This window comes from Sarcophilus harrisii, chromosome 4 (assembly GCF_902635505.1).
Source record: "Sarcophilus harrisii chromosome 4, mSarHar1.11, whole genome shotgun sequence".
Lineage (NCBI taxonomy): Eukaryota > Metazoa > Chordata > Mammalia > Dasyuromorphia > Dasyuridae > Sarcophilus > Sarcophilus harrisii.
The window spans coordinates 295,795,517-295,819,230 of record NC_045429.1 but is presented as its reverse complement, the minus strand read 5'-3'; the positions used below and the strand labels follow the sequence as shown (position 1 = coordinate 295,819,230).

The window sequence follows — 23,714 nt, the reverse complement described above, 5'->3', positions numbered from 1 at the left end:
AATTCTATTCACTTACTCATTCCTAATGCTTCTTCAAGATTTTATCTTTCTTATCTTAGCATGAAGGGGGTAGGGAAGAATAGAAAAGAGTCTGGAAAAATAAGAGATGCTCTGTTAATGTGTACTGTTTAAAAATGTTTTCTAACTATAAACTGTAATCTAAGAAACCATTAAAGACAAAAGATATGTTCGGCATGCTCAGAGCAACAAAAACAGATTAGGATCTAATGTCATTTAAGAATTTGGTGTTCACTACTTCTTAAAGGAATCTACCATCTGAATCTTGCAATAAGTGGGGAGCTAGGGTAAGGTCACCAAAAGGTATATGTTAAAAAATGAAGAAAACATCAATCTAGGAGGAAAGCTTAAGCTGGAAGCCCAAAGGGGGAATGGAGGCTTTCACTCATGACTCCTGACCTCCAGAAGCACAGGAACCAATGCCAAAAGATATAAAACCAACATAACCACAAAGATCAGAACCAGTTACTATAATCCAACTTGGTACGTGCAATGAGAGAGAAGATGATTTGAACTGGGGAAACTACTGTCTTAAGTCCCAGGTTTCTACTCTCAGACCTGAAAGTTGAACGAAGCAGATTGCAGAGGCTGATCTATAAAACAGTCCTACAAGATCAAATTCACAAGTGAAGTGAAAATAGAGAATACAGTAATAGAATACAGAAATAGAGAATACAGTACCCTAATACAGTACCCCAGGTTTATGGGGTACTGTATTCTCTATTTCCCATTCTTCCTTAAGTGTCACCTCCATGAAAAGCCTAATGTTGTAGAAAAAAGGAAACTGTTCTGCAATAAAATTCTAGCTATTATTTGTGTGACCCTGGGCAAGTACCTTCTCTTGGCCTGTTTCCTCATCTATAAAATTATGGAATAAAAACCAGATTACCACAGGCTCTTTCTAGGTCTAAATTTATGATCTTAAAGCTGGTAAAAGGCTCACATGAGAAAAACTTGGACTTTGGTTTGTACAAGGACTGGAGGAAGAGTATCAAGAAGAATTAAAGGGATGGAGAGTTGCTAAGTGGAATTCTATAATTATGGCAAGAAGATCTAGCAAAGATAGTAAGAATGAGAAAATACAAAGAATGGTTTAAAAAAAGATAAACAGTGGTAAATAAAATTTGAAATCTATATATCAAATATCTCTCAGGGAAGTGGGAAGATGGAAAAGGTGACAGTAAGGAAAAAAAATCCAGAAATTTGCTTCCAAACAGAGTCCAACAAAAATTAACAAACTATCCTTTGGAATATGAGAGCCAAGAACATGGTGCAGGGGAGCGTGGCAGTGATTAGAGTACTGGATTTGGGAATTCAGGAGAACTTGAGTTCAAATCCTACCTCAACACTTACTGTGACTCATGGAAAATCACTTAATCTCTCTTAGTTTGTTTCTTTATCTGTAAAATGGGAATATTACCTACTTCATGAAGCTGTTAAGAGCAACAAAAAAGATAAGCATGTTATTTTAGGATCTTACAAGGGTCTTTATATTTCAGTTACCTGAGGCTAAACTTAAATTGAGGTCTGCATACATACGTACATACATGGCTACAATTCCATGTTAAGTCAATAAAATTTTAAAATATGCTAATCTGCTATTGGTCCTTACCCAGGGAGTACATGTGACCATAATTCTCTGGCCTGCCATCACTACAGAGGTCTTTCTGTGCTGGATCAAGAAGTCCCCACTCCTCCTGGATAAGAGATACTGCCATGTCCTCAATCTTCACCAAAGTCTGGAACAACACAAAATCCCCACTGAGGCCTTTTGTCTCAAAAGTTATAGTCCCATTACTTTAACCCAGAGTAAAAAAATGAACCAGCAGGATCAGAGTAGAAGAGTGAGAGAATCTCTCTGATGAAATGGGCAGTGTTGAAATGGGGAGAAAAATAGAAAAGGTGACCATCAGAAAACCAGAATGGATATCTTCAGGAAGAAGTATTTAGGGTGAATACCCTAGGTGAAATTTACTAGAAGATCCAGGATGATGGCAAATAATCAAGTAGCAGCTATGGGGTTTTAATAAGGGGTAAGCAGACAACAGCTTACCTGGAACCCAGCTGTGAGAAGTGCAGCTGCCATCTCCTGGTCTCGGGGGCTTCCCTTCTGAGATGAAGCAGGAGCCTGGGGAATAGGCAAAACTAAGAGAAGAAAAAGAAGGCATAAATGGTATTAGCCTTGTCCTCAGGCCTCTCCTCACTAGGATCCAAACTTGTGGGATTCTGAATTAATTACCCACCAATTTCAAACCTGCCTCTTATCTTTTTAAAATGTATACTGGATATTTTGAAACTAGTCATATCTAAGGGTTTTCTTACTCTATACTTGAATGCTCTAAAAACATAATTTATCCTTTGAACAAGACTTTTCAATTCATTACTATTAATAGCATGACATGTAATAGCATGTAACAAATGGCCCCTACTTGTGTCTCAGTGTAATATCTCTTAGTTCCATATCTGTGATCAATTGTCCAATTAACCAGGGAACCTGCAGAACTAATTTAATTTATACTAATGCTTTCTGGAATGTCTCTTTTAACCTCCAGTGCCCACCTTCTATCATAAAACTTATTGCCAAAATCAACACAGGTCTACCCAGGTTCGAATTTCAAGCTTCAGAGCTTTTGACTAAGGAACTTCAGATTTGGTAGTTTAAGTAAGAGTGGAAGGGTAACTAAGTGAAAACATATGGTTTTATGTTGAAAAGATGTAACAAAGGTAATGAGTAAATGCTAAATATGTTCTACTGTAAAAGTAGAGTAATATAAACAGATAAGGTGAGGTCTTTGTGGTATTCTTACTGCATTTTTGAACTCAGTAGGTTATCAACCTTCCCTAATTCCCTAATGTGATTTTATTTACATAAAGTGTGTGTGTGTGTGTGTGTGTGCATATGCATACAGTCAGGTTTTCAAAGTTTTCTTTACACAGTCAGTAAAAAAGAAAGAAATATAATGTATTTAACCTTACATTCTTTGTAGGTAATCTACTTTGAAGTAGAAAAGAAGGTACTGAGCTCCTCTCTGTGGCATAAAGAAATCTTTAGGAAAGATTAAGGCAACCTACCATCTTTTCAACTCCTCCACTTTATTATTACATACATCCCTGTCAGGGTAGGCACTCTTCAGTTCTACCTCCTTTTCCCACAAATTATTCAAATAAAAGTTGTTATGTCTCCTTTGTTCTTGGTAAACTAAATGGTTTAAGATCATCTAGGAAAGGAATTGGCAATCATAAAGAGAGATACATGGTTTCATCAATTACAAATCAGTATAAAGTAATCTTATTTCCTTTTTGGAGGGGCTACTAAAACTACTACACCAGAGAAATACTATATAGTTAACAAGATTTTTGCTATTCTTATGGAAAAGTTGGGGAGGCAGTACAATTAGAAAGCTTCAGAACTGGCTGAATAGTTTGACTCAAAGAACTGGTTCCATGTCAATTTGGAAGTTATGGCCTCGCTCTGTGTAGCTGAACATTTTCATAAACAACTTATGTAAGATCACAGATAATAAATATCATCAATTCACTGTCTTCATTTTATAGAAAAGAAAGCTGGGGCCTAGAGATGTTAAGTGAAACATCTGAGGACATACAAGTGGTAGAGCCAGTATTTATATCCAGGTCTCTGATGCCAAATCCAGTGCTTTCCAATGTACCACAGGCTTATCCAATAAGTAAATAAAATAGTCCTGAAAAGGATACCTAATAAAGTGAGTGATAGTTAAGATTTTTTAAAATCTTGACAGGCAAACTTGAAATCTAAAGCAAATTTAATTAAGATAAATCTGTTTTTTAAAAAAAAAAAAAGCTTGTGGAGGCATGGTTAGACAATACTTTAAAGTAAAATTCAGGAGTTTTAATGAACTACCAACAACAATCAAAAAAGTTACTATGATCATGGACTGCATTGATAGGAACTGCTTTCAAGAATTCACTTCTGAACATGTCACCTAAGGAAAACATGAACAAGCGGGTGAGTATGCAATAGAAACCAGTGAGAAGAATAGAGAGTCTTAAATTCATGCCACATAATGATTAAAGAAACTGATGGTATTTAGCCTAAAGACAATAGGATTTATGATTTCAACTACATGAAAAAGGAATCTGACTTATTTTGTTTGGCCCCTAAGAAATCAAATTAGGAGCAACAGGAAATGATTTAGAAAAAGCAAATCTAGGCATGCCATAAGGAAAAACTAGGTCAAAATGTAAACTATCTGACAAAAACCACTTAGTATATATAGGTTTCTGTTTCTATTCTGAAAGGAGGGACCTGCATTTCATTGTCTTCAATATTCTAAATTTTAAAGAATTTAGTTTTCTGCGGTAAAACCAGACAATAGAACGTGACTGATTTTTCAGTAGTCAATTAACTTTTCAATACATTAGATTGCCTAGCCAGTTTAAAAGGTAATACATCAAAAAGTTACCACACTGAAACATAATAATTATAAAGATCTCAGCTTTGTAATTTCAGAGTAGCATTTAATTCTTCTTATCACTACAATATCCAATTTCAAAGACTTTTCCTTTAAGATGACCACATGAATTGATTTTTCATTTTTATATTCAAAAACTATATATATAAAACACTGTCCTCTAGAAGATTTATTATTTTTAACCTCTCTCTATTTCAACCCATATTCACCTGGCTGGGGAAATGATATTATTCATATACTATATGATCTCACATTCAGTCAGAAGTCTATAAGCATTTTTAAGGCTTAATTTCCCTAGCACTGCAGGTGTCAAATAAAATTATTTTGTCTAATTGATTAAACTTATTATAGCACTTTAGTTTACTTATATAATAGGCTTTTTGCATTTTCTACTTTTATCATGCTCTGTCCAGGATAGCTATTTTCTGCTAAAGATTAATTCAATATTTACATAACTATGCAGATTTAGTTTATTAAAAGCTGGTTAATGTTCTACATACACAGTATTACGTATGAATTTTTTCTCATCTCTAGAGTTAAGTTATGGAGTAAATCAAATATTACTCAGTTTTTCCTATGCATCCACACTTATTTTTTTATTAAAGCTTTTTATTTTTCAAAACATATGCGAACATTAGCTCTTGCAAAACCTTGTGTTCCAATTTCCCTCCTTCCCCCACGCCCTCCCCAAGATGGCAAATAGTCTAATATATGTTAAACATGGTTATGTTAAATGTAATATATGCATACATATTTATACAATTATCATGCTGCACAAGGAAAATCAAATCAAACAGAGAGAGAGAGAGAGAGAGAGAAGCAAAATAAAATGCAAGCAAACAACAACAAAAAAAGTGAAAATGCTATGTTGTAAACCACATTCAGTTTCCACAGTCCTCTCTTTGCATGTAGATGGCTCTCTTTATCACTGAACAATTGGAACTGGTTTGAATCATTTCATTGTTGAAGAGAACCACAACCATAAGAATTGATCATTGTATAATCTTGTAGTTGCTGTGTACAATGATATCCTGGTTGGGCTCATTTCATTTAGCAACAGTTCATGTTAAGTCTCTCCAGGCATCTCTGAAATCATCCTGCTAATCGTTTCTAATAGAATACTAATATTCCATTAACATTCATATACCATAACTTATTCAGCCATTCTCCAATCGATGGGCATACACTCAAGTTTCCAATTTCTTGCCACTACAAAAAGGGCTGCTAAAAACATTTTTGCACATGTGGGTCCCTTTCTCTCCTTTAAGATCTCTTTGGGATATAAGCCCAGTAGAAATACTACTGGATCAAAGAGTATGCACAGTTTGATAACTTTCTGAGCATAGTTCCAACTTGCTCTCCAGAATGGTTGGATCTGTTCACAGTTCCACCAACAATATATTAGTGTCCCAGTTTTCTCATATCCATTCCAACATTCATTATTATCTTTTCCTGTCATCTTAGCTAGTCTGACAGGTGTGTAGTAGTACTTAGAGTTGTATTAATTTATGCATCCACACTTAAAGATGCAATAAAAGTTGGTAGTAATGCCAGTGTATGTTTTTAGATACTGAGGAAATTTCTAAGAAAGGCTAAAAGTGAAAGCTCATGGAGAGACAATCATTCGAGAGTTATATCATATAGATACTTATGCTTTAAAATTTCACATAATTAGAGATGACTAAAGTAAAAAGAAGTTTTCATGAATAAGAATAACCTAATGGTGTTTAAAGCTGGGTCTCCTGAACTCATATTAGAGCAAGGAACAGTAAATGGAAAACATACTTTAAGAGTATCTAGGGAAAGTCATAAAAAACAGGAGAGCTCAATTTCAACAGGTACACAAAACAAGAAAAATGATCACTGATTCAGAGCTCATATTACTTCTCAATTAGAAGGAATAGATACTCTCCACTTGAACATCAATCTAAAATATACCAAATTCCTTACTTGAAGACTTCCAGCAAAAAATAATACATAACATTCAATCTTCTATTTTTTAAAATTATAATCAGTAGGAAGATCTTCCTTATATCAGGCCTAAATCTACCTCTGCTACCATAACCCATTATCTATAGGATAGAAGCTGAAAACAAAGGTAAAACAGACAATAAGGAGACATGTAGTCAGGAAATTGATGGAAGAATCTGACCCTGATGAGGGAATCTTAACTACTTATGAGTAATGCTTTTATCCCCACTATTGAATAAAATAAAGACCTTAAAAAGAAAAAGTAGAATATTTAGTAAAGAAATCACTAAGATGATGATGTCAGGAAATAAGATTCAATTTTCTGGACTACAGTATAAAACACATTTGACCAGGAGAATATCTAACAAGGGCTATGAATGTCTTTGCTGCACTGTTGTTTTTTTTTTTTATTGGCAATGAGAGTTAACAAGGGTCAGATAAATTTCTCTTTTGAACCAGTTATGATTTCTGAATCAAATTTATAACTTTATATGCTAAGAAGGACTATTTGAAAAATACTTATTTTATATTTTATGATCTGCATTATTAGTTACCTTAGACATCATAAGTAATCGCTAAAATACTTAACATTTAGCCCTCCAATTTTCATCTTATTTAAAAACATTGTGATACCTCTAAGTCATCTAAATCAATTTCTTAGAAAAATCCTGGTAAGATTTTTTTTAAGACAAATAAAATGTAAAATGACAAAAGAAAAGTATGGGAATAGGAAGAATTTTTGTATCTGAAGACAATTTAATTAATAGAACTTAAATTGAAAGTGGGAAAGGATAGACAAAAGTACCCAAATACAGTTATTAAACCTAATATTGTAGTTTCTTTTTTTAAAAAAATTATTTCTTTAGATATGACCTAAGTATCACTCAGACTTGATTGGATGGGATTAGAATATGAGATTGGAGAAGTATCCTTTATATAAAAACAGAGAATAATTTAGCAGGGTAACACTACCGCATGTGTTATATTATGTTATGTTATGTGTTGAAACTCATAAACTCAAAAGCATCATGGTAGAGAACATTTGTATAAAGATTAAAGTAAGACAATAAATGGCAGAAGTATATAATAGGGGCAACTAGGAAAATCTTGACTCTGATGAATTCACTGCCAATAGCATCTAACCAATCTGTGGGCTTTGTGATTGAAGAGAGCTGAAGCACTGTTGATTTGCCAAGCAAAAATGACAAGTAAAGGGTAGAGCAAGTCCAATCAATTAATATCTATTAATGATGTGCCAGGAACTATAGTAAGCACTGGGAATACAAAAAGGGGGCAAAAGACAGTCCCTTTCCTCAAGAAATAATCTGAGAAAGAAGACAACATGCAAATATATACACAAATATATACAAGATAAGCCACATGCAGGATAAATAGAAAATAATTAACAGAGGGATAACACTGGAATTAAGAGGAGCTGGGAAAGGCTTTATGTAGAAGATAGGATGTTAGATGGAACTTAAAGGAAGCCATGGATGGAGGAGTGAATTGTTTGTAGAACAGCCAGAAGGCCAGTATTATTGAAGTGAAGATTACGTAGCTAGAAAAAAAAAAGCTGTAAGAAGGTTTTATAGGTAGGAAATAGGTTAGGTTATAAAAGGCTTTGAATACCAAATAGAACATTTGCTTTTTACTCTTGCAACCAATAAGAAACCATTAGGGTTTACTGAGTAAGGGTCTGACAAGATCAGACCTATGCTTTAGGAAAAATCTCTTTGGGCAGACCCACCAGCAGAGTATTGCAATAAGCCAGAAGTGAGGTGGTGAGGGTTTCACTAGAATGGTGGGCATGTCAGGGGAGAGAAAGAAGTGTGATCAATAGATGTTGCAAAAGTAAGATCAGCATCCAGGATGAATCCAAGATTATAAACTTTAGGGATTGGGAGGATGGTGTTGCCTTCCACAGTAATTGGGAAGCTAGTTACAGGAAAGAACTTAGAGGGAAAGATAAAATCTGTTTTGAACAAAACTGAGTTTAAGATGTCTACTGAATAACTATTTTATAGTTATTCATAGTTATTATGTTATATAGTTATTATAATAGTTAGAAATTCAAGATTGAAGGTCAGCAGAAAATTTGGGTAGCTACTCTCTAGGATTGTTGTGAAGATAAGATAGAAATATAAACTTTAAATTACTTTTCAAATCCTAAAGCAGCATAAAATGCTATTATTACTATCCTATTTTCTTCTCTCCACCTTTCTGTGCTAGTAAAAATATAGAAATACATATACTAATAAGCTAATAGACCTCCCTCTAGAAGACACTACATTCTTACTGTTATAGGGCAAAGGAGTAAGGAAAAGGGAATTTGCACTGAAATATGTATTAGGCTTGCAAGGAAACATGTGCCAACATCGAGAGCATTATGCTGAGACTAACAAATTCAGGAAGTGCTGTCTGAATGCTACAAATAATTGCTGAACCTAAGGAGCTAAGAAAAAAAGATGTTGAGCATTATTTTGCCACATGAAGAAAAAGGGGAATTCTTTCCCAGAATAAAAGCCAAAAAAATTCAATGGAATCTTGGGCTTTATTAGGAAGGGCATAGCTTCCACGAATAGGTAAGCAATGTTTTGTCCTTTCAGACCTCATCTAGAGTATTGTCTGGGCAAAAATTTACAAAGGACTGGCAAATTGGAGGGTATTCAGAGAAAGACAAGCAGGATAGTATAAGGCCCTGAGTCCATGAAATCTCAACTGAAAGACTAGGAATATTTGGCCTGGAAAGAAGACCAGGGAAGGGGAGGAGAGAAGGGGGCGAGTGAGATGAGGAGGAAAAAAGGGGAAAACTGAGGGAATAAGAGTAAATGACACTTGAATTTAAATATCTGAAATATCCCCATAAAGAAGAATGATAAGATTTGTCTTGTTTGGCCCCAGAAGACCAAACCAAAAGTTGCATGAAGACAAATTTGGGAGGGTGGTGCAAGTAATAACACTTGAGGAATAAGGGAGGAATGATACCTGTGAACAACACAACTGGTCAAGGTGAGAAAGCAAAGTTATTTATAATTTTGAGGAAATAGGACTCAGCATAGCTTATTATATTTGTTTTCCTCATGGGTTATAATATTTGTTTCCCCCATAGTTTATGCTGAAGTTATATAAATAATATAAAATTTTAAGATTCAAATTCCTTTACATTATTGTTTGATGACCTGGGGCTACAAGAAGGGAGAGTTAGAATGCTTACTTACACTTGGTCACCCTTCTTCTCTAGTACTGATTGTTCTTTCTTTTTCTCCTGACAAAATAGGCCGATCTTTACTGATTCTTCTAGATCCTTCATATGCCATCATCATTCAGCAAGTACTTCTCTTTTGAGACACATTCAATTCATCTATCTCACACTTTTCAGATCCTATCTTCTGGTCATTTTCTGACCCTTCCCTTCCCAAAAAGTTAGTACCTAACTCACAGACTTCCCTCTTCACTCAAACCCTGTACCCCTAAGAACTTTAATATATTATCTCCTCTTATTGTGAAATGAGTAGGAATAATGATGGTGATGCCCAATGCAAAGACAATGGAATCAATGAACATTTGTAAAATAGAGAGAAAATAGCTGAAGAAGTTCAAAAATAAGCACAGACAAGCAGGATAGTTTTGGAGGACAAAACACTAGTGAGTTTATTTTGTCCCTTTAAAAAACCCAAATTGTATATAATAGAGATTCATACATAATTTATTTTTTGTCCTTTATATATGGACACAATCATGTTTTGCTGATTTTTTTGTCAAGATCAAAATAAATAAATAAATAAATTTAAATATTACGCTCTCTATTAAACACCTCAACTTCAACTCTAATAACTTGTCTTTATTCCATAACTGCAGCCACTATGCATCATTCCACAAACTACAGCCAAGTAATTTTCCTTATATTTCTCTTGATCTGTTCTTCAGATGTCATTGTTCTTTTAAGATTCACATTCTCTTCTTTTTTTTTTCATTCTTTATTATCTGTTTTGTTATTTCTTGGTCTCTCATAGCATCACTGGCTTCCCTTTGCCCAATTCTAATTTTCAAAGAGTTATTTTTATCTTTGAGACTCCGTAGCTCTTTTGTTACTTGGTTAACTTTTTTCCCATAATCATCTTGTTTTTCTTGGATGTTTTTTTAATTTAGTTTTTTCTACATTGTCTCTTATTTGATTTTTAAATTCTTTTTTGAGTTCTTCTATAAATCTCTCCAAGCAGCCATTTCATATTACATTTTGGGATAAAAGCAGCTCTTTTTACTTCAATATCCTCCTATAAAGACGAACCCCATTTTCCCTGTTCCCATAAGTTTCTATGATTGGGCTCTTTATTCTTTGCCAGTTTTTTTTTTTTAATAATAAGTTTTAGTGTAAGCATCTCTAATCTTGGAGTGGGGGGAGGGTGTCTCTGGCTTTTCTTCAGCTCTCCCTTCAGACCAGGAATAAACCTAAAGCTCCACCCTTCAGCAAGTGCCTGAAACCTGCAGTGTTCCTGGCCCCCTGCCATTGCACTCACTAGATGTGTGGGTTCTTTCTAGCCCTAAGATCACTCCATGACATTTTTAATTGGTCAAGATTCTAGCCATACTTAGCTAGCCCCAGGGTTCCCACTTGGAGTTTCTGTGGAGCTAGCCAGGAAGTATTTGCACTTCACACAGGTTAATAATGGCCCCAGGTCTTTCTTCAGATCTTCTCAGGTTATATTACAAACAGCCAGGTTCGGCCTCAACTCTATGTTTGCCCTGAAGGGCAAATTTGTTCTATTGTAAAGGAAATCTAGAGAGCTTGACATTTACCAATCTATTCTGCCAGCTCAGAATCCTCCCCCAAAATCATTTTCCTTAAGCAGAGATTTATCCAGTGGGACACTTCTCCTTACTCCAAATGGCCACATGCCCCACCCCCCAAAAAAATTCATAAAAGAACTCAAAAAAGACTTTAAAAATCAGAGAAAAAAATTTTTTTAAATAAGAACTATCCAAGAAAAAACAAGATTATGAAAAGAAAATCAACAAAATAGAAAAGGAAATCCAGAATCTTACTGAAGAAAATGACTCCTCAAAAATTAGAACTGGACAAAGGTAGGGACAGAAAATAAGATACACATAAATATAATAATAAAAAGCAGAAGTAGAATTTATTAGGTTAAAAAAAGGAGGAAAGATAAAATTAAAATGGAGAAAAACTGGCAAACTATATGCCAGCCATATTAATCAACATTGTTTTAGATTATTTTAAATAACTAGATAGTATATGGTTGGAATATTGTTGTGGTATATAAAATGATGACCTGGTTGATTTAGAAACATATGGAGACTTAGACTTGTGAAGGAAGATGTTATCCATTTTCAGAGAAAGAATAAAACAAGAGTAGAATAATCTTACATAGATATATATAAATGTATGAGTATATATGTGTGTGATTTTGGATATCTATGTATAGTATATAAATGTATATGTATATGTGTGTGCGTGTGTGTGCATGTGTATATGTATATAGATAAATATATATGAGTTTAATTGTAGCCTTGGGGAGGGGAGGGAGAGAAGAAAGGGGAAAAAATAAAGTAAAAAGTACACATAAAAGAAAAAAAAACCTACAAGAAAGCAACAAAAAGATGAACATTTCTGAACACAATATGTAGTATTTATTATATAGGCTTTTTGGAATGAAAATTTATTGTTCATGTTTTGAATCTTCTATGTTTGGTACACATGGCAATGTATTTTTTTTTCCTTTTTCTATTTTGTATTTAAGTTTTAAATAAAAAAGGAAAGAGAAAAAAACAAGACAAGTCTTACTACCAGAACAGCCTGAACCTCTGACACAAAGTAGCCATTTTTATTTTAGTCTTCATGCAGGACCTAACAGTATCTAGCAAATAGCTTATTAAATGCTCATTAAAATAAACTGATTTGAATTGACTAGTTTATCTACTAGCTCATGATATCTAACTACAATCAGGACTTCATTGTTACATGGCAATCATTTTATTCTTCTTAATGACTCTTATGCCATATTCCGTGTAATGACTGTTTTCTTTTCCCCCAAATTCCCGTTCATTCCTCTCAGCAGAGGACTTCACTTGCTACTTTGCTGAGAAAATGAGATCATCTACCTTGACTTCTCCCCTCTTCCCTAATTCCATTCTTCAAAACCCTTTAATCATCTCATCTTTCTACTCCTTTGCTTCAGTTTTTGAACAAGAAATGGCCTTGCTCTTCCTCCATTTTTGCCCTTGCTCATCTCCTTTCCTATCTCTCAGGAGTCATTTCCTCTTTTCTCATCTTCAATCTCCAATCCTTCAATCTGATTTGTTTTCCACTGCTTACAAGCATGTTCAGGAGTTTTTCATGCATAAAAACACACAAAAACTTTCAACTGGTCCTGTAATTTCCTCAAGCTATCATCTAATTCAATAACTTCTCCCTTTCTTAGCACAAGTCTCAGAAAAAGTGAACTAATGTAACTTCCATTTTAATCTCTCCTTTATTTTTCATCCATTGGTAATCTAGTTTAGCATATAGTAGACACATAATACATGTTTAATGATTTGATTCGACTCTTCTCATCCTAATATCTAAGTAGTTTCCTCATCTAGTCAATTTTATGTTCATAATATGCTTAGCAGCTTTTGAATTCTGTTCATTCATCCATATCACTTTTTGCTTACAACACTCTTTAATAGTCTCTTAAATGGTCTCAGTACCTACAAGGTATCTTCCCTTAACAACAATCTCCACAAAACACTAAAAATAATTTTGAACAACCATCTCACTCCTTTGCTTAAAAATTTTAAGTGGTTCCCTTGCCCCACCATCACTCTCTTCCATACAATTTACATTGCAAACTGTCTTACTGTTTCTTAAACAGTTTTCTATCCTCTATCTTCATGTCTTTACAAAGACTGAATGACCCACCTATCATTTTCATTTACATTTCTTAAATACTAACTTTACTTCAAGATTCATCTCAGATGCCACCTCCTATGCAAACTCATTCCCTAGCTGTTAGAACATTCTCTTCCTCCAATTATCTGGTACTTATCCAGATATATAGTGTAGACTAGCTTTTTGATATCAGAAACTGTTTCATTTTTGTGCTTTTCCTTAGCATATAGTAGCATTTAAAAAATGGTGAACTGAGTTATTCCTGCTTGCTCTTGATTCTCTCACTTGTTTTTTGTCCTAGGGAATTCTTGTCCCTCAAACATTTCAATTCTATCTTACTCTTAATGGTCAGTCATTTCAACTATATTTTTACTAATACCCTATTGCTTGTGCCTTTCACTTTGCTGTACCTGCTTTAACAATCCTAAAACTTGGATAAACTCTGTCACTTATCTCCTTTTTTTCTACAACTCAGACTTCTAATAACTAACTGAAAATCACATAAGTTTGCCAAATAACTATTACTTGTTTAACAGCTAACCTTACTGCTATCTTATAACCCTTTTATTCATCATTCACTGGCTTCCAATTATATTTCCCAGAATAGTTATCTCATATTACTACACCATAAGTTCCCTAAAGGCAGATAATATATTTTATTCTTCTTTTACTCCATTTTACAGAGTTTGGTGCATTATATAAAATCATCTGTGCAACTGAAATGATAGACAAAGAAGTTAACAAACTGAGAAGCTAAGCACTAGGCCTTAGAATAAGTTACAAATATATCATATGGGTATTCAAGTTAAAAATACCAATAAATTCAAAGAGCAATTTATTGATGCTAGTGACACAATGAGTTAAAGGAAAGTTAAAGATGTCAGAAATATATCATACATGATATGATTTTCGCAAAACAAATTTTCACAAAATGTCTCTTAGAATCACCATCCTCTTATAATCTTTCACTTTCATCAAAACTAACTCATGAGCTACCTCCTAGAGAAAGCCTATCCAAATCTCCTACAATCTCCAGTTGCTAATACCCTCAGTCTTGAAATTACTTAGTATATAATTTTGTATTTAATTTATCATATATATGTTGTTTCTGCCAAATAGGAATGTAAATTCCTTAAGAGTAAGGACCATTTAGTTTTTGTCAGTATACCTCCAATGACCAGTACATAGTGAGGTGTTTAATAAATGTTTACTGAGAGGTGATTCAAAGCAATTCTAATAAACCTGTGATGGTGCCATTACATCTAGAAAGAGAACTATGAAGAGTGAATGTGGATCAAAGAACAGTATTTTCACCTTTTTTGTTGTTGTTGCTTGTTATTTTTTCTTTCTAGTGTTTTTTTTTCCTTTTTGATCTAATTTTTTCTTGCATAGGATGATGGATATGGAAATATGTCTAAAACTGTACATGTTTAACTTGCATCAGATTGTTTGCTGTCTTGGGGAGGGGAAGGAGGAGGAAAGAGAGAAAGAAAAAGTTGGAACACAAAATTTTGCTAAGGTAAATGTTGAAAACTATCTTTGTATTTATTTGGAAAAATAAAATACTAGTAAGTTTTATAACCCTAAAAAATAAAATAAAGGTTTATTGAATTTAATTCAATTCAATCTTTATTTTTAGACATGAAGAACTGAGGCTCAAAGATTGTTAACTTCCTTGCTTATGGTCACACAATTAGTATGTGTCAGAAGTAGAACTTAAACACAAGTCCCTGGGATCCTAAGTCTGGCATTCTTCCTATTAAGCTGCTTTGAAATGTGTACACACGCACACACACACACACCCACCATCTGAACAGATTTATTCCATGTATTTCAATGTGAAGAATAGATTTTCTGAGTTAAAAAATCTTGAACACACAATAATTTCTTTGTGTAATAAAACTTCTTGGTAAAAACATAAGTTTAATTTCACATAGTGTGCCCTTCATTATCAAAGTTGCACAAGATGAGGGAATAAACAGCTCTCTCCCTAACCCAAAAAAAAAAAAATCCTATTCAATATTTTATTTCTCAAATAAGAAGTTAAGAGGGAACAGATTCAGACAGGACTAGATGTAACTGAGAAATTAACTATATTTTGGCAAATTCATAATTTAGGGTATATAAATTGCGTGGCTGTAAATATACATGGAAATCTTATAGTTTTCTCCAGATGAACTTTAAGACTCATCATATATAACATGGAATTTCAGCCTCAGGTTGTAAGTATGTAATTCTTGCAATTAATAAATGCTATAATCATAATTCCTGGGATTGGCTCATAAATAATTATTTTTATATGTTGCTTCTTCAAATATGAAAGGAGGGACTAAGACAAAATCTATGGCTATTCTAACTCCTCTGTAAAATATTTATCACCTCTCCCTTCATGAATAAAATTTCATTCCTTACCTCTTTCCTGCAGAATCTGGGGATCTGAAGAGTCACACTTGAGTCCCATAGACTGTGGCTGAATATTTGTTGGCTCCTGTGCTGTTCCCAGATTTGTTCTCTCTTCCCAGGGCATTCCACTGGCATGAGCTGGCCCCTGAAGATATTAGGTTCAGATAGTCACTTGAGAATTAAATGTATAATTTCAGTAGAAATTATTAGGAATTCTCCCCAGAATACTATACAGATATAAAACACTCCTAGAAAAATCCTATAATGTTTCATCATTATACAGAGAAGACTTTGGGGTCCTGAAAAATATATAAGCATAAAGACCATGAAGCTGAGGGAGTAACCATCAAAGGGAGAATGGAATAAAAAAATATGGCATATGAACTTAATTGTATGTAATTGTTCTATAAGAATTAAAGGGCAGTTTAAAAGAAACCTGGCAAAACTCATGTGAAGTGACGCAGAGTAAAGTGAGAAGAACAGGAAAGCAACTTATGCAATAATAACACTGTAAAAAACAATTTTGTTTTCACAACTTTTTATCACTGATCAGAACTGATCAATGCAGTTATCAATCAGGATTCCAGGGGGCTGATGATGAGAGACTATACACCTAAAAAAAGAATCATTTTTTTAGACATGGACAAAATCTGAATTTGTTTTCATGACTACAAATATTTGTCACAAGAGGCTTGTTAGGGTTTTTTTTTTTTCTGTTGGTTTTGAGGAGAGAATAGGAAAAGAAGAAAGTAAATGGTTGTTAATTGAAAAAATTAATTTAAAAAAGGAATACTATTTTAAAAAGGAATATACTTTAAAATAAAAGCAAAGTTTCAAATACACTCCCTTTTTTCTTTTCTATTATGTATGGAAATGCTCCTTGTATTTGGTGTTTAAGTTTGCAATCAAACAAAACATGAAGTTGATTATATGTTAACAGACTGCTTACTAATTTTGAAGTCACTGGCAAACTGGTAAAGCTTCACAAAGTCAACGTATTTACCAAAATCAATAATGTGAAAGAAAAATGTAATGAAGAAAATACAATTAAAACAGTTTCAAAGAGGCAAATAAGTCTACTTTGCCTCAATCTAAGATCAGAAGTAAAATCTTACTGAAAACCATGCAACTGATATATACTCCTCTTAGTCCTATAATGTAGAAAAGAATGCAGTTAGCCACTTCTGAATGAAGTAGTTTACTTCCTCACATATCAAACCATTAATTCCTTTTCAAAAAGTTAACATTTAGGCCACAAGCATTTTAAAGGCTTTTCCAGTGGAAAAAAATAGGATAATATCAAAGAAACAAAGTGGAAGAACACTGATGGTCTTTTCTTCAAATGTTATATACTTTAAAATCTCATCAGTACAGCAAGTGGAATAGATCACACATCATCTGAAATTTAGTCCAAAAAGTTCCTTTTGACATTATCATCAAAAAAGGTACTGTAGACTTCTAGAATCATCTGTTGGGCCACAAGAACGAAACAGGTTTCTAGGACACTAGGAATTTTTATTTTATAACTTACTCCTTTACAGATCTGAACATTTCCAATTGTTTAAAACATGCTTTCAGATTAATCTGGCACTAATCTTTTTTTTTTTTTTTTTTTTTTTGCAATAATCTTGTACAAAAGGATTACTTGCTACAGGGCATACCAGAAGATATGTTTCTTGCAACATCATTTGGGATGTTACATCCAGGAATAAGTATAAATTTTGAAGGACCAGAGTATCCCACAGCACCTAATAACCTGGCTGAATTATCATCATGGAGGCAGAAAAAATAAATACAGAGGAATAAAGAGTTAAATACTGCAGAATGTTGTCTTATGCAAAGACTAAAGATAACAGAATTTTACCACAAGAAGAAACAAACTGAGCACCAGAAAAAAATTTTAAAGGTCTGACAATTTTGGTGATTGTTCTAAATTGCTTTCAGAGTGGTTGTACAATCTCAAAACTCTACCAAATATGTGTGCTTGCTCCCTCCAAAAATTGTAATCTTTTTTTCCCCATCTTTGCCAATCTTATGAGTGAGGTGAAAGCTCAGAGTTATTTAATTTGCATTTTATTATTATTGATCTGGGACATATTTTGATATTGCTGATAACTCGGTCTGTATTCCTCTGAGATTTGTCCATGTTCTCTTGAAAAATAGCTACAATTTGTGTGTGTAAATGTGTGTGTGTGCGCATGCGTGTGTGTGTGTGTGTGTATTTGCAATGATTCCTTAAATATCAAAGCTTTATCAGAAAAAATTTATATATAGTTTTCCCCAGTTAACTGTTTACTTTGTAATTCTAGCTGCATTTATTTGGTTTCTATAAAAACTCTTCAGTTGTATTCAATGAAAACATGTTTTACCTCATAAGATCTCTATTATCTTGTTTGGTTAAGAACTCAGCCTTTAATCATACTGATGAAAGACATCTCTTGCATTACTTCTAATTTGTTTATGACAATTTTAAAATCTAAAATTTTACATCCATTGGGGTTTTTTGTGCCTGATGGTTTAAAATTGTGATATAAATATATTTTGACAGATTGCTTTCCAATTTTCCTTTAAGTTTTTGTTTAATAGTCCTTAAACCAGGGGTTGGGAGTGCTTGAGTTTCTCATATTATGCTACTAGGTTCAATTACTTCTGGGTCTTCTGTACTTAATCTGTTCCACTGATCAACTTTTCTATTTTTTACCAGGTATAGAGTTTTGATGATTACTGCTTTGTATTATAATTTAAAAATCTGCTTCTGCTAGGCCTTATTCATTCCAACTTTTTCTCTGTCAATGTTTCCTTTGTCTAGTAAATAAGAAGCATTTAAATGAATGTTGACTAACTAGGATTCTTGATCATATGGTCTCTCCATATGAATTTTGTTATTTTGTATTTAATTCTATAAAATGACTCTTTGGTGATCTAATTGGCACAGCAGTGAATCTACAAATTAATGTAGATAGCATAGTCATTTGAAAATTGTATTAGGATGATCCAATTCAATATCCATCCATTTGTTTAGGTCTTTGATAGGTGTCTTGTAGCACCATTTCCTCTCTCCACCATGTAGAATAATAGCTAGTTCTATGCCTAAAAAGAAGATATCCCTAAAATTCAATTGGCTCAAAATCACAGGTACCATAGATCCAGGTTCCTGGTGGCCTAAGACTGGGCTGATATGACTTCCTATTCACCTTAGGGCCCCACCCACATAGAGCTGAAGCCCTTTGGATTGTCACAAAGTCTCACAAGTTACCATACCCTGAACCTGCTGACCAGACATATTTCAGTATGCAGACAAAGAAGGCTGCATCTCTGACCAAAGAGTTGCACTTTGTTAAGAATCCTTTGTATGCTCTCTCTCCTCATCTCTGTCTTATGGCTTTCTTCAAGTTCTAGTTAAAATGTCACCTTCTCTGAGACCCTGCCTTACTTTCCCTTGATGCTAGTGTCCTCCATTTAATGATTATCTTCAATTTATCCTGTATCTTTCTCAAACACAGCTGTTTTCCCATTGTCCTCTCATTAGAATATGAGCTCCCTGAAAACAGGAAATGGCTTTTTTTGCCTTTATTTGTATTCCCAGCATTGAACACTGTGCCAGGTACATAGTAAGCAGGTGCTTAATAAATTCTTGCTAACTGGAAAAAGTAAAAATCAATTTTTTAACTGCTTAATGACTTAGAAAAATTTCATTTTGTTTAAAGATCTGTTAAGTCCAGTGCCCAATGTATCATATAATCAGTAACTGGAATATTTTGGCATCAAACAATACAAGTATGAAAAAGTGATCAAATAGCCAGCTATACCACTGAGGCAGCCCTTAGTAAATTGTCTTCTGGTGGTATAGAGAATGTAATAGAGAAAAAGATGCCACTTGTGTGGAGTAATTAGTTCTCATGGTGCTCAGAAGGCTGACAGTAAAGGTGAAGAAAGCAACAAAGATTTCTGAACAACAATGCGGCCTGAAAAGAAACTGCCCCCTGAGACCCCATATACCTACTTCAACAAAACCCTAAAAATGACCAAATGTCAAGTAATTATCAAACAATGAATAACTTAAGTAACTAACTTATTCTACCCCAGAAAATGCACAAAATATTAGCCAGAAGATCACAGACAACTGGAAATAAGACCCAGCAGAAAAGTCAGCACAGGTGAAAGTCAGAAGCCATTCATGTGACCAGGGGAAAGCCAGAGAAATTTCAAGAAGTTTTGTCTCTCTTTTATTACTTTTGTAGCCTGTAATATAAGAATAGCTTTTTGGCATCTTACATTTTCTTCCACCTTTTTCCATCTTTTGACTTTGTCCCATGATAACAATCTGTATGAGATGGCTGGTATTAGGCCAGTTCATGCCTAATATTTCAGTATCCTAGCAGTCCACTTCTGGTCCTAGATTTGACCATTTATGTTTTCTGCCTTGCTGTGGCCCTAACAGGTCCCAAAGGGATTTGGGATTATACGTGTCTCAAGCCTCCTACACATGCTCAATGCAAAAGTATTATTATCCCTGCCTTCTACAGTATATTCCCATGTAATGACCCATATATATGAATACTAGTTCTGTCACCTATTTCTGTTCTGACCAGCTATGAACTAGTTCAGGTAACTAATTACTAAGCTTGCAAAGGCTTGTAATTTATCCTCTTCAAAGTAATGATTACTTTCAGATCTGTTTACAAAAACCCCAGGCGATAACTTTACAACACAATCAAATTAAAAGTGAAAACCTTACAAGATTCCACTGTGCTTATTGGTTACTGAATATTTAAAAAGCATTTTATCTGGTAAAATAACTGCTTATCTTTAAGGTTCCTCTTCCAAAAATGGAACTCCTATGCATATGTCAAAGTCAAAAAGGTTATTTGAAAGATGCAGTGACAGGAATAATATTGACTCTCTGATATAATCAAGTGAAAGAAAACTGAAAGATATGTGCTTGACAAATGTGTTTGCCAGTGCCATGGAAGATGTTCAAATGGAAGCAGGATTCCCTATAAATGATGAAGTATTCCTGATGATTCTGTTTGTAGATGTTTTACTGATTACACCAAGCCCAGAACACTGCAGAGTGTCCTAGACGAGATCCAAAAATATTCAAGAGTTGAACTACACAAACAGGAAAAACCAAATCTACCAAAAAAATTCATATTTTCCAGAGTTGCACAGAAAATCTATAAATCTGGTTCATCAGCATATATAGGATATCCCAAAAGTTTTAATGCAATTTTAGGTTTAACTGAATCTAAATGAGTTTAAAACTACACTGGGATTTTTATATATCCTTAATAGACATGTCAATTGGTCAATGAATTTGATCCAGAAATGAACAGGAAGAAAACAGACTAGATTGCATTTGGGAAATTGCAATACTTTTAATTATATCAACCTTTGCCTTGGGACAAAACAAAGGCCCAGCATTTTAGCCCCAACATTTTTCATTAATGCTACATGGCTACAAATCATGAAATATCAATCAAGCAAGAACTAAAGTTACAGATAATCCAGAGTACAATGCAGAATATGCATTAGGTAAGAATGAGTTGTATTAACATACCAAAAAGTATATTAACATACTAAAAGGAGCATAAAATTAATTGAAAAAATGTACCAATAGAAGAAGTGGATCAATCCTGCAAGAATGGTAAGCAGATGGCTAGCCAATATGCTCCACTGGTACTCATGTAATGACAAGAGATATCAAAGGCGGCTCTCAAGAATGTTAGGTGAATTTTCTGTGAAAGACTTGTAGGAGAACTGGAACAATAAAGAATTGCAAAGCATAAAAAAGGTATGAATAGATTATAGTCTACACCTAACAAAGCATCCCAGGACACTGAAGAAGTTAAGTAAGACAAAGACTAAAGATTTCAGCATAGCCTAGTGTATATTAAATCCCACTGCTTGAAAGTGACCTCTTATATTTGCTTAGATATACAATTTTTTTCTGTTTTGGGAAAGAAAGTAGAAAAGAGATTTACATAGAAAAAGTAAAGGCAGCAGTTTTGTGAAAAGAGTACTTGATTGGTGATCAAGAGATAAGGTTTTTACTCTTAGATTTAGCATTAATCAGAAATTAATGGAGACTAAGAAAATCAATTAGTCTCTTTGCTAATTTGTTTGCTAATATGTCACTTATTTGTTAATGTGTCAATGAGAAACAGCTTCAAAGGAGTGCTATAAAGTTAAAAATAGTATGACATCTATAACAGTACTCTGATAAAATTAATAGTTTTATACATACATACACACACACACACACACACGGACACATACATGCATACACAGACATACAGCAGCTGGTGTTACAATGAGAGAGTAACAAGTAGGAAGTCAAGAAGACCTGAATTCAAAACTGACCTCAGACACTTGCTAGGTATGACCTTGAGCAAGTCACTTGATTATTTGCCTCTATTTCCTCAAGTATTAAATGTGGATTACACAAGTTGTTATGAGGATCAGAGGAAGTAACAGTCCTTAAAAAGCAGTAAGCACAGTTTCTGGCACATGCAGGCACTATATAAAATGCTTACTGTCTTTCCCTTCCGTGTGTCCCTCTGTGGGTGTATGTCTACTATATCGTTATTAACTATCTGCAACCTAGGATATATGACACTCACATTTAGCAAATCTCAACTTGCTCAATTAAGATCAAAGTTCCATGGTCCTTGACTGATAAAAAAATAAAATTGCTTCCACTTACCTCTTGTCCTAGTATATTAATATGTCTCTCCAAATCCTCCAACACAGTTACCACCTCCTCTCCACTCTCTAGATGATGTTCCTGCACCAAGGTCTGAAGTTCCCCAGGCAGGATGGACAGGAACTGCTCTAGCACCAGCAGTTCCAGGATCTGCTCCTTTGTGTGCAAATCTGGTCTTAACCACTGATGGCAAAGGGCTCGAAGCTGGATCAAAGCTTCACGGGGCCCTAGTGTCTCCCTGTAGCAGAACTGTCTGAAGCGCTGGCGGAAGACCTCCTGGCCATGAGGGTTAGGCTCATGGAAGCTGGATTCCTGGTCCCAGTTGTGGTCTTCCTCCTCTACTTTTACTATTACAAGACCTTCCTCTGGAGCCTGGACCAGAGGAGATAGGCCTACTGTCTCCCTTGATTCTACAGCCATCTGGAGCTGGAAGAGCTTGGGAGAAAGTAAAGTAAACTCTTTAATTGGGTTCTTTTCACAGGAAAGATCCTCTTGAAATTCTCTTCTCTCAAGGTGTTGTTTCTGAGATATAAGAAAATGACATGTTGCTATTTAAGGTTATTCAGAAAACAATTAAAAATATTAATTTAACAAAACTTGTTACCCAATCTAGCCCTTTTGGTAAGTCACTTCAAGCATGTCCTTGTCATCACTGAAAATTATTCCCCTTCTTGAACTCTCATTATGCCAATCTTTACCCTTTGGCAATACACTGGTAAGAAACTAATACTGTACTAGTTTGATCCACTATAAATTCCTTAATCTAAAATGGGGCATCACTACTTCTCTGAAAACCTTTTAATTTGTGTGAATGGGAACCCTTTCATATTCCCCACAGAAGTGGATCCAAATTTTTTTTCACACTGAGTAAAGGCCCATCAACTTCAACTACTTTCTTTCCCTTCTGTCTCAAAGAAAAAAAATTGTCTTCTTCTTTCCATCTCATTCTTATTCTAGATAGCCATCCCCAAAACCTGAGATTTATGGAAGATGGCCTAAGGCTGGAGAACACAGAATTCCATGGGGAGAAAGGAGGAAGAAAAATGAAAGACTGAAGAATAGTACTTTTAGCTGGGGTGAGGAGAGGGGTCAGTATGGCAAGAGTATCTTAGAGGTAATGTGTTTTTAGAAGAATAAGAATGGAGAAGCCAAAATTTGTTGTACTTTACCAGTGTCTCCAGTCTAGAATCAAGCATACATAGGAGGGGAGGATACTATGTCATTGTATCTACAGAACCTTATATGGCCTACTTCTGGAAAACTACATTTATTT

The 23,714-nt window shown here is 34.3% G+C and overlaps 1 protein-coding gene across 3 annotated transcripts in view; it reads right to left on the bottom strand.

The window, feature by feature from the left end:
• Nucleotides 1-23,714, bottom strand: part of LOC100932624 (zinc finger protein with KRAB and SCAN domains 8) — a 36,047-nt gene that overhangs the window by 4,306 nt on the left and 8,027 nt on the right. For 2 of the 3 annotated variants that reach the window (XM_031968431.1, XM_012548841.3), the window contains 4 exons: nt 22,442-22,963; nt 15,745-15,880; nt 2,072-2,163; nt 1,631-1,757 (listed from right to left, as the gene is read on the bottom strand). In XM_031968431.1, the coding sequence (XP_031824291.1) occupies nt 1,631-1,757; nt 2,072-2,163; nt 15,745-15,880; nt 22,442-22,861 (775 nt within the window). In that variant the 5' untranslated portion in view covers nt 22,862-22,963. The remainder of the gene's footprint in view (nt 1-1,630; nt 1,758-2,071; nt 2,164-15,744; nt 15,881-22,441; nt 22,964-23,714) is intronic. The other variant, XM_012548843.3, reaches the window with a different exon arrangement.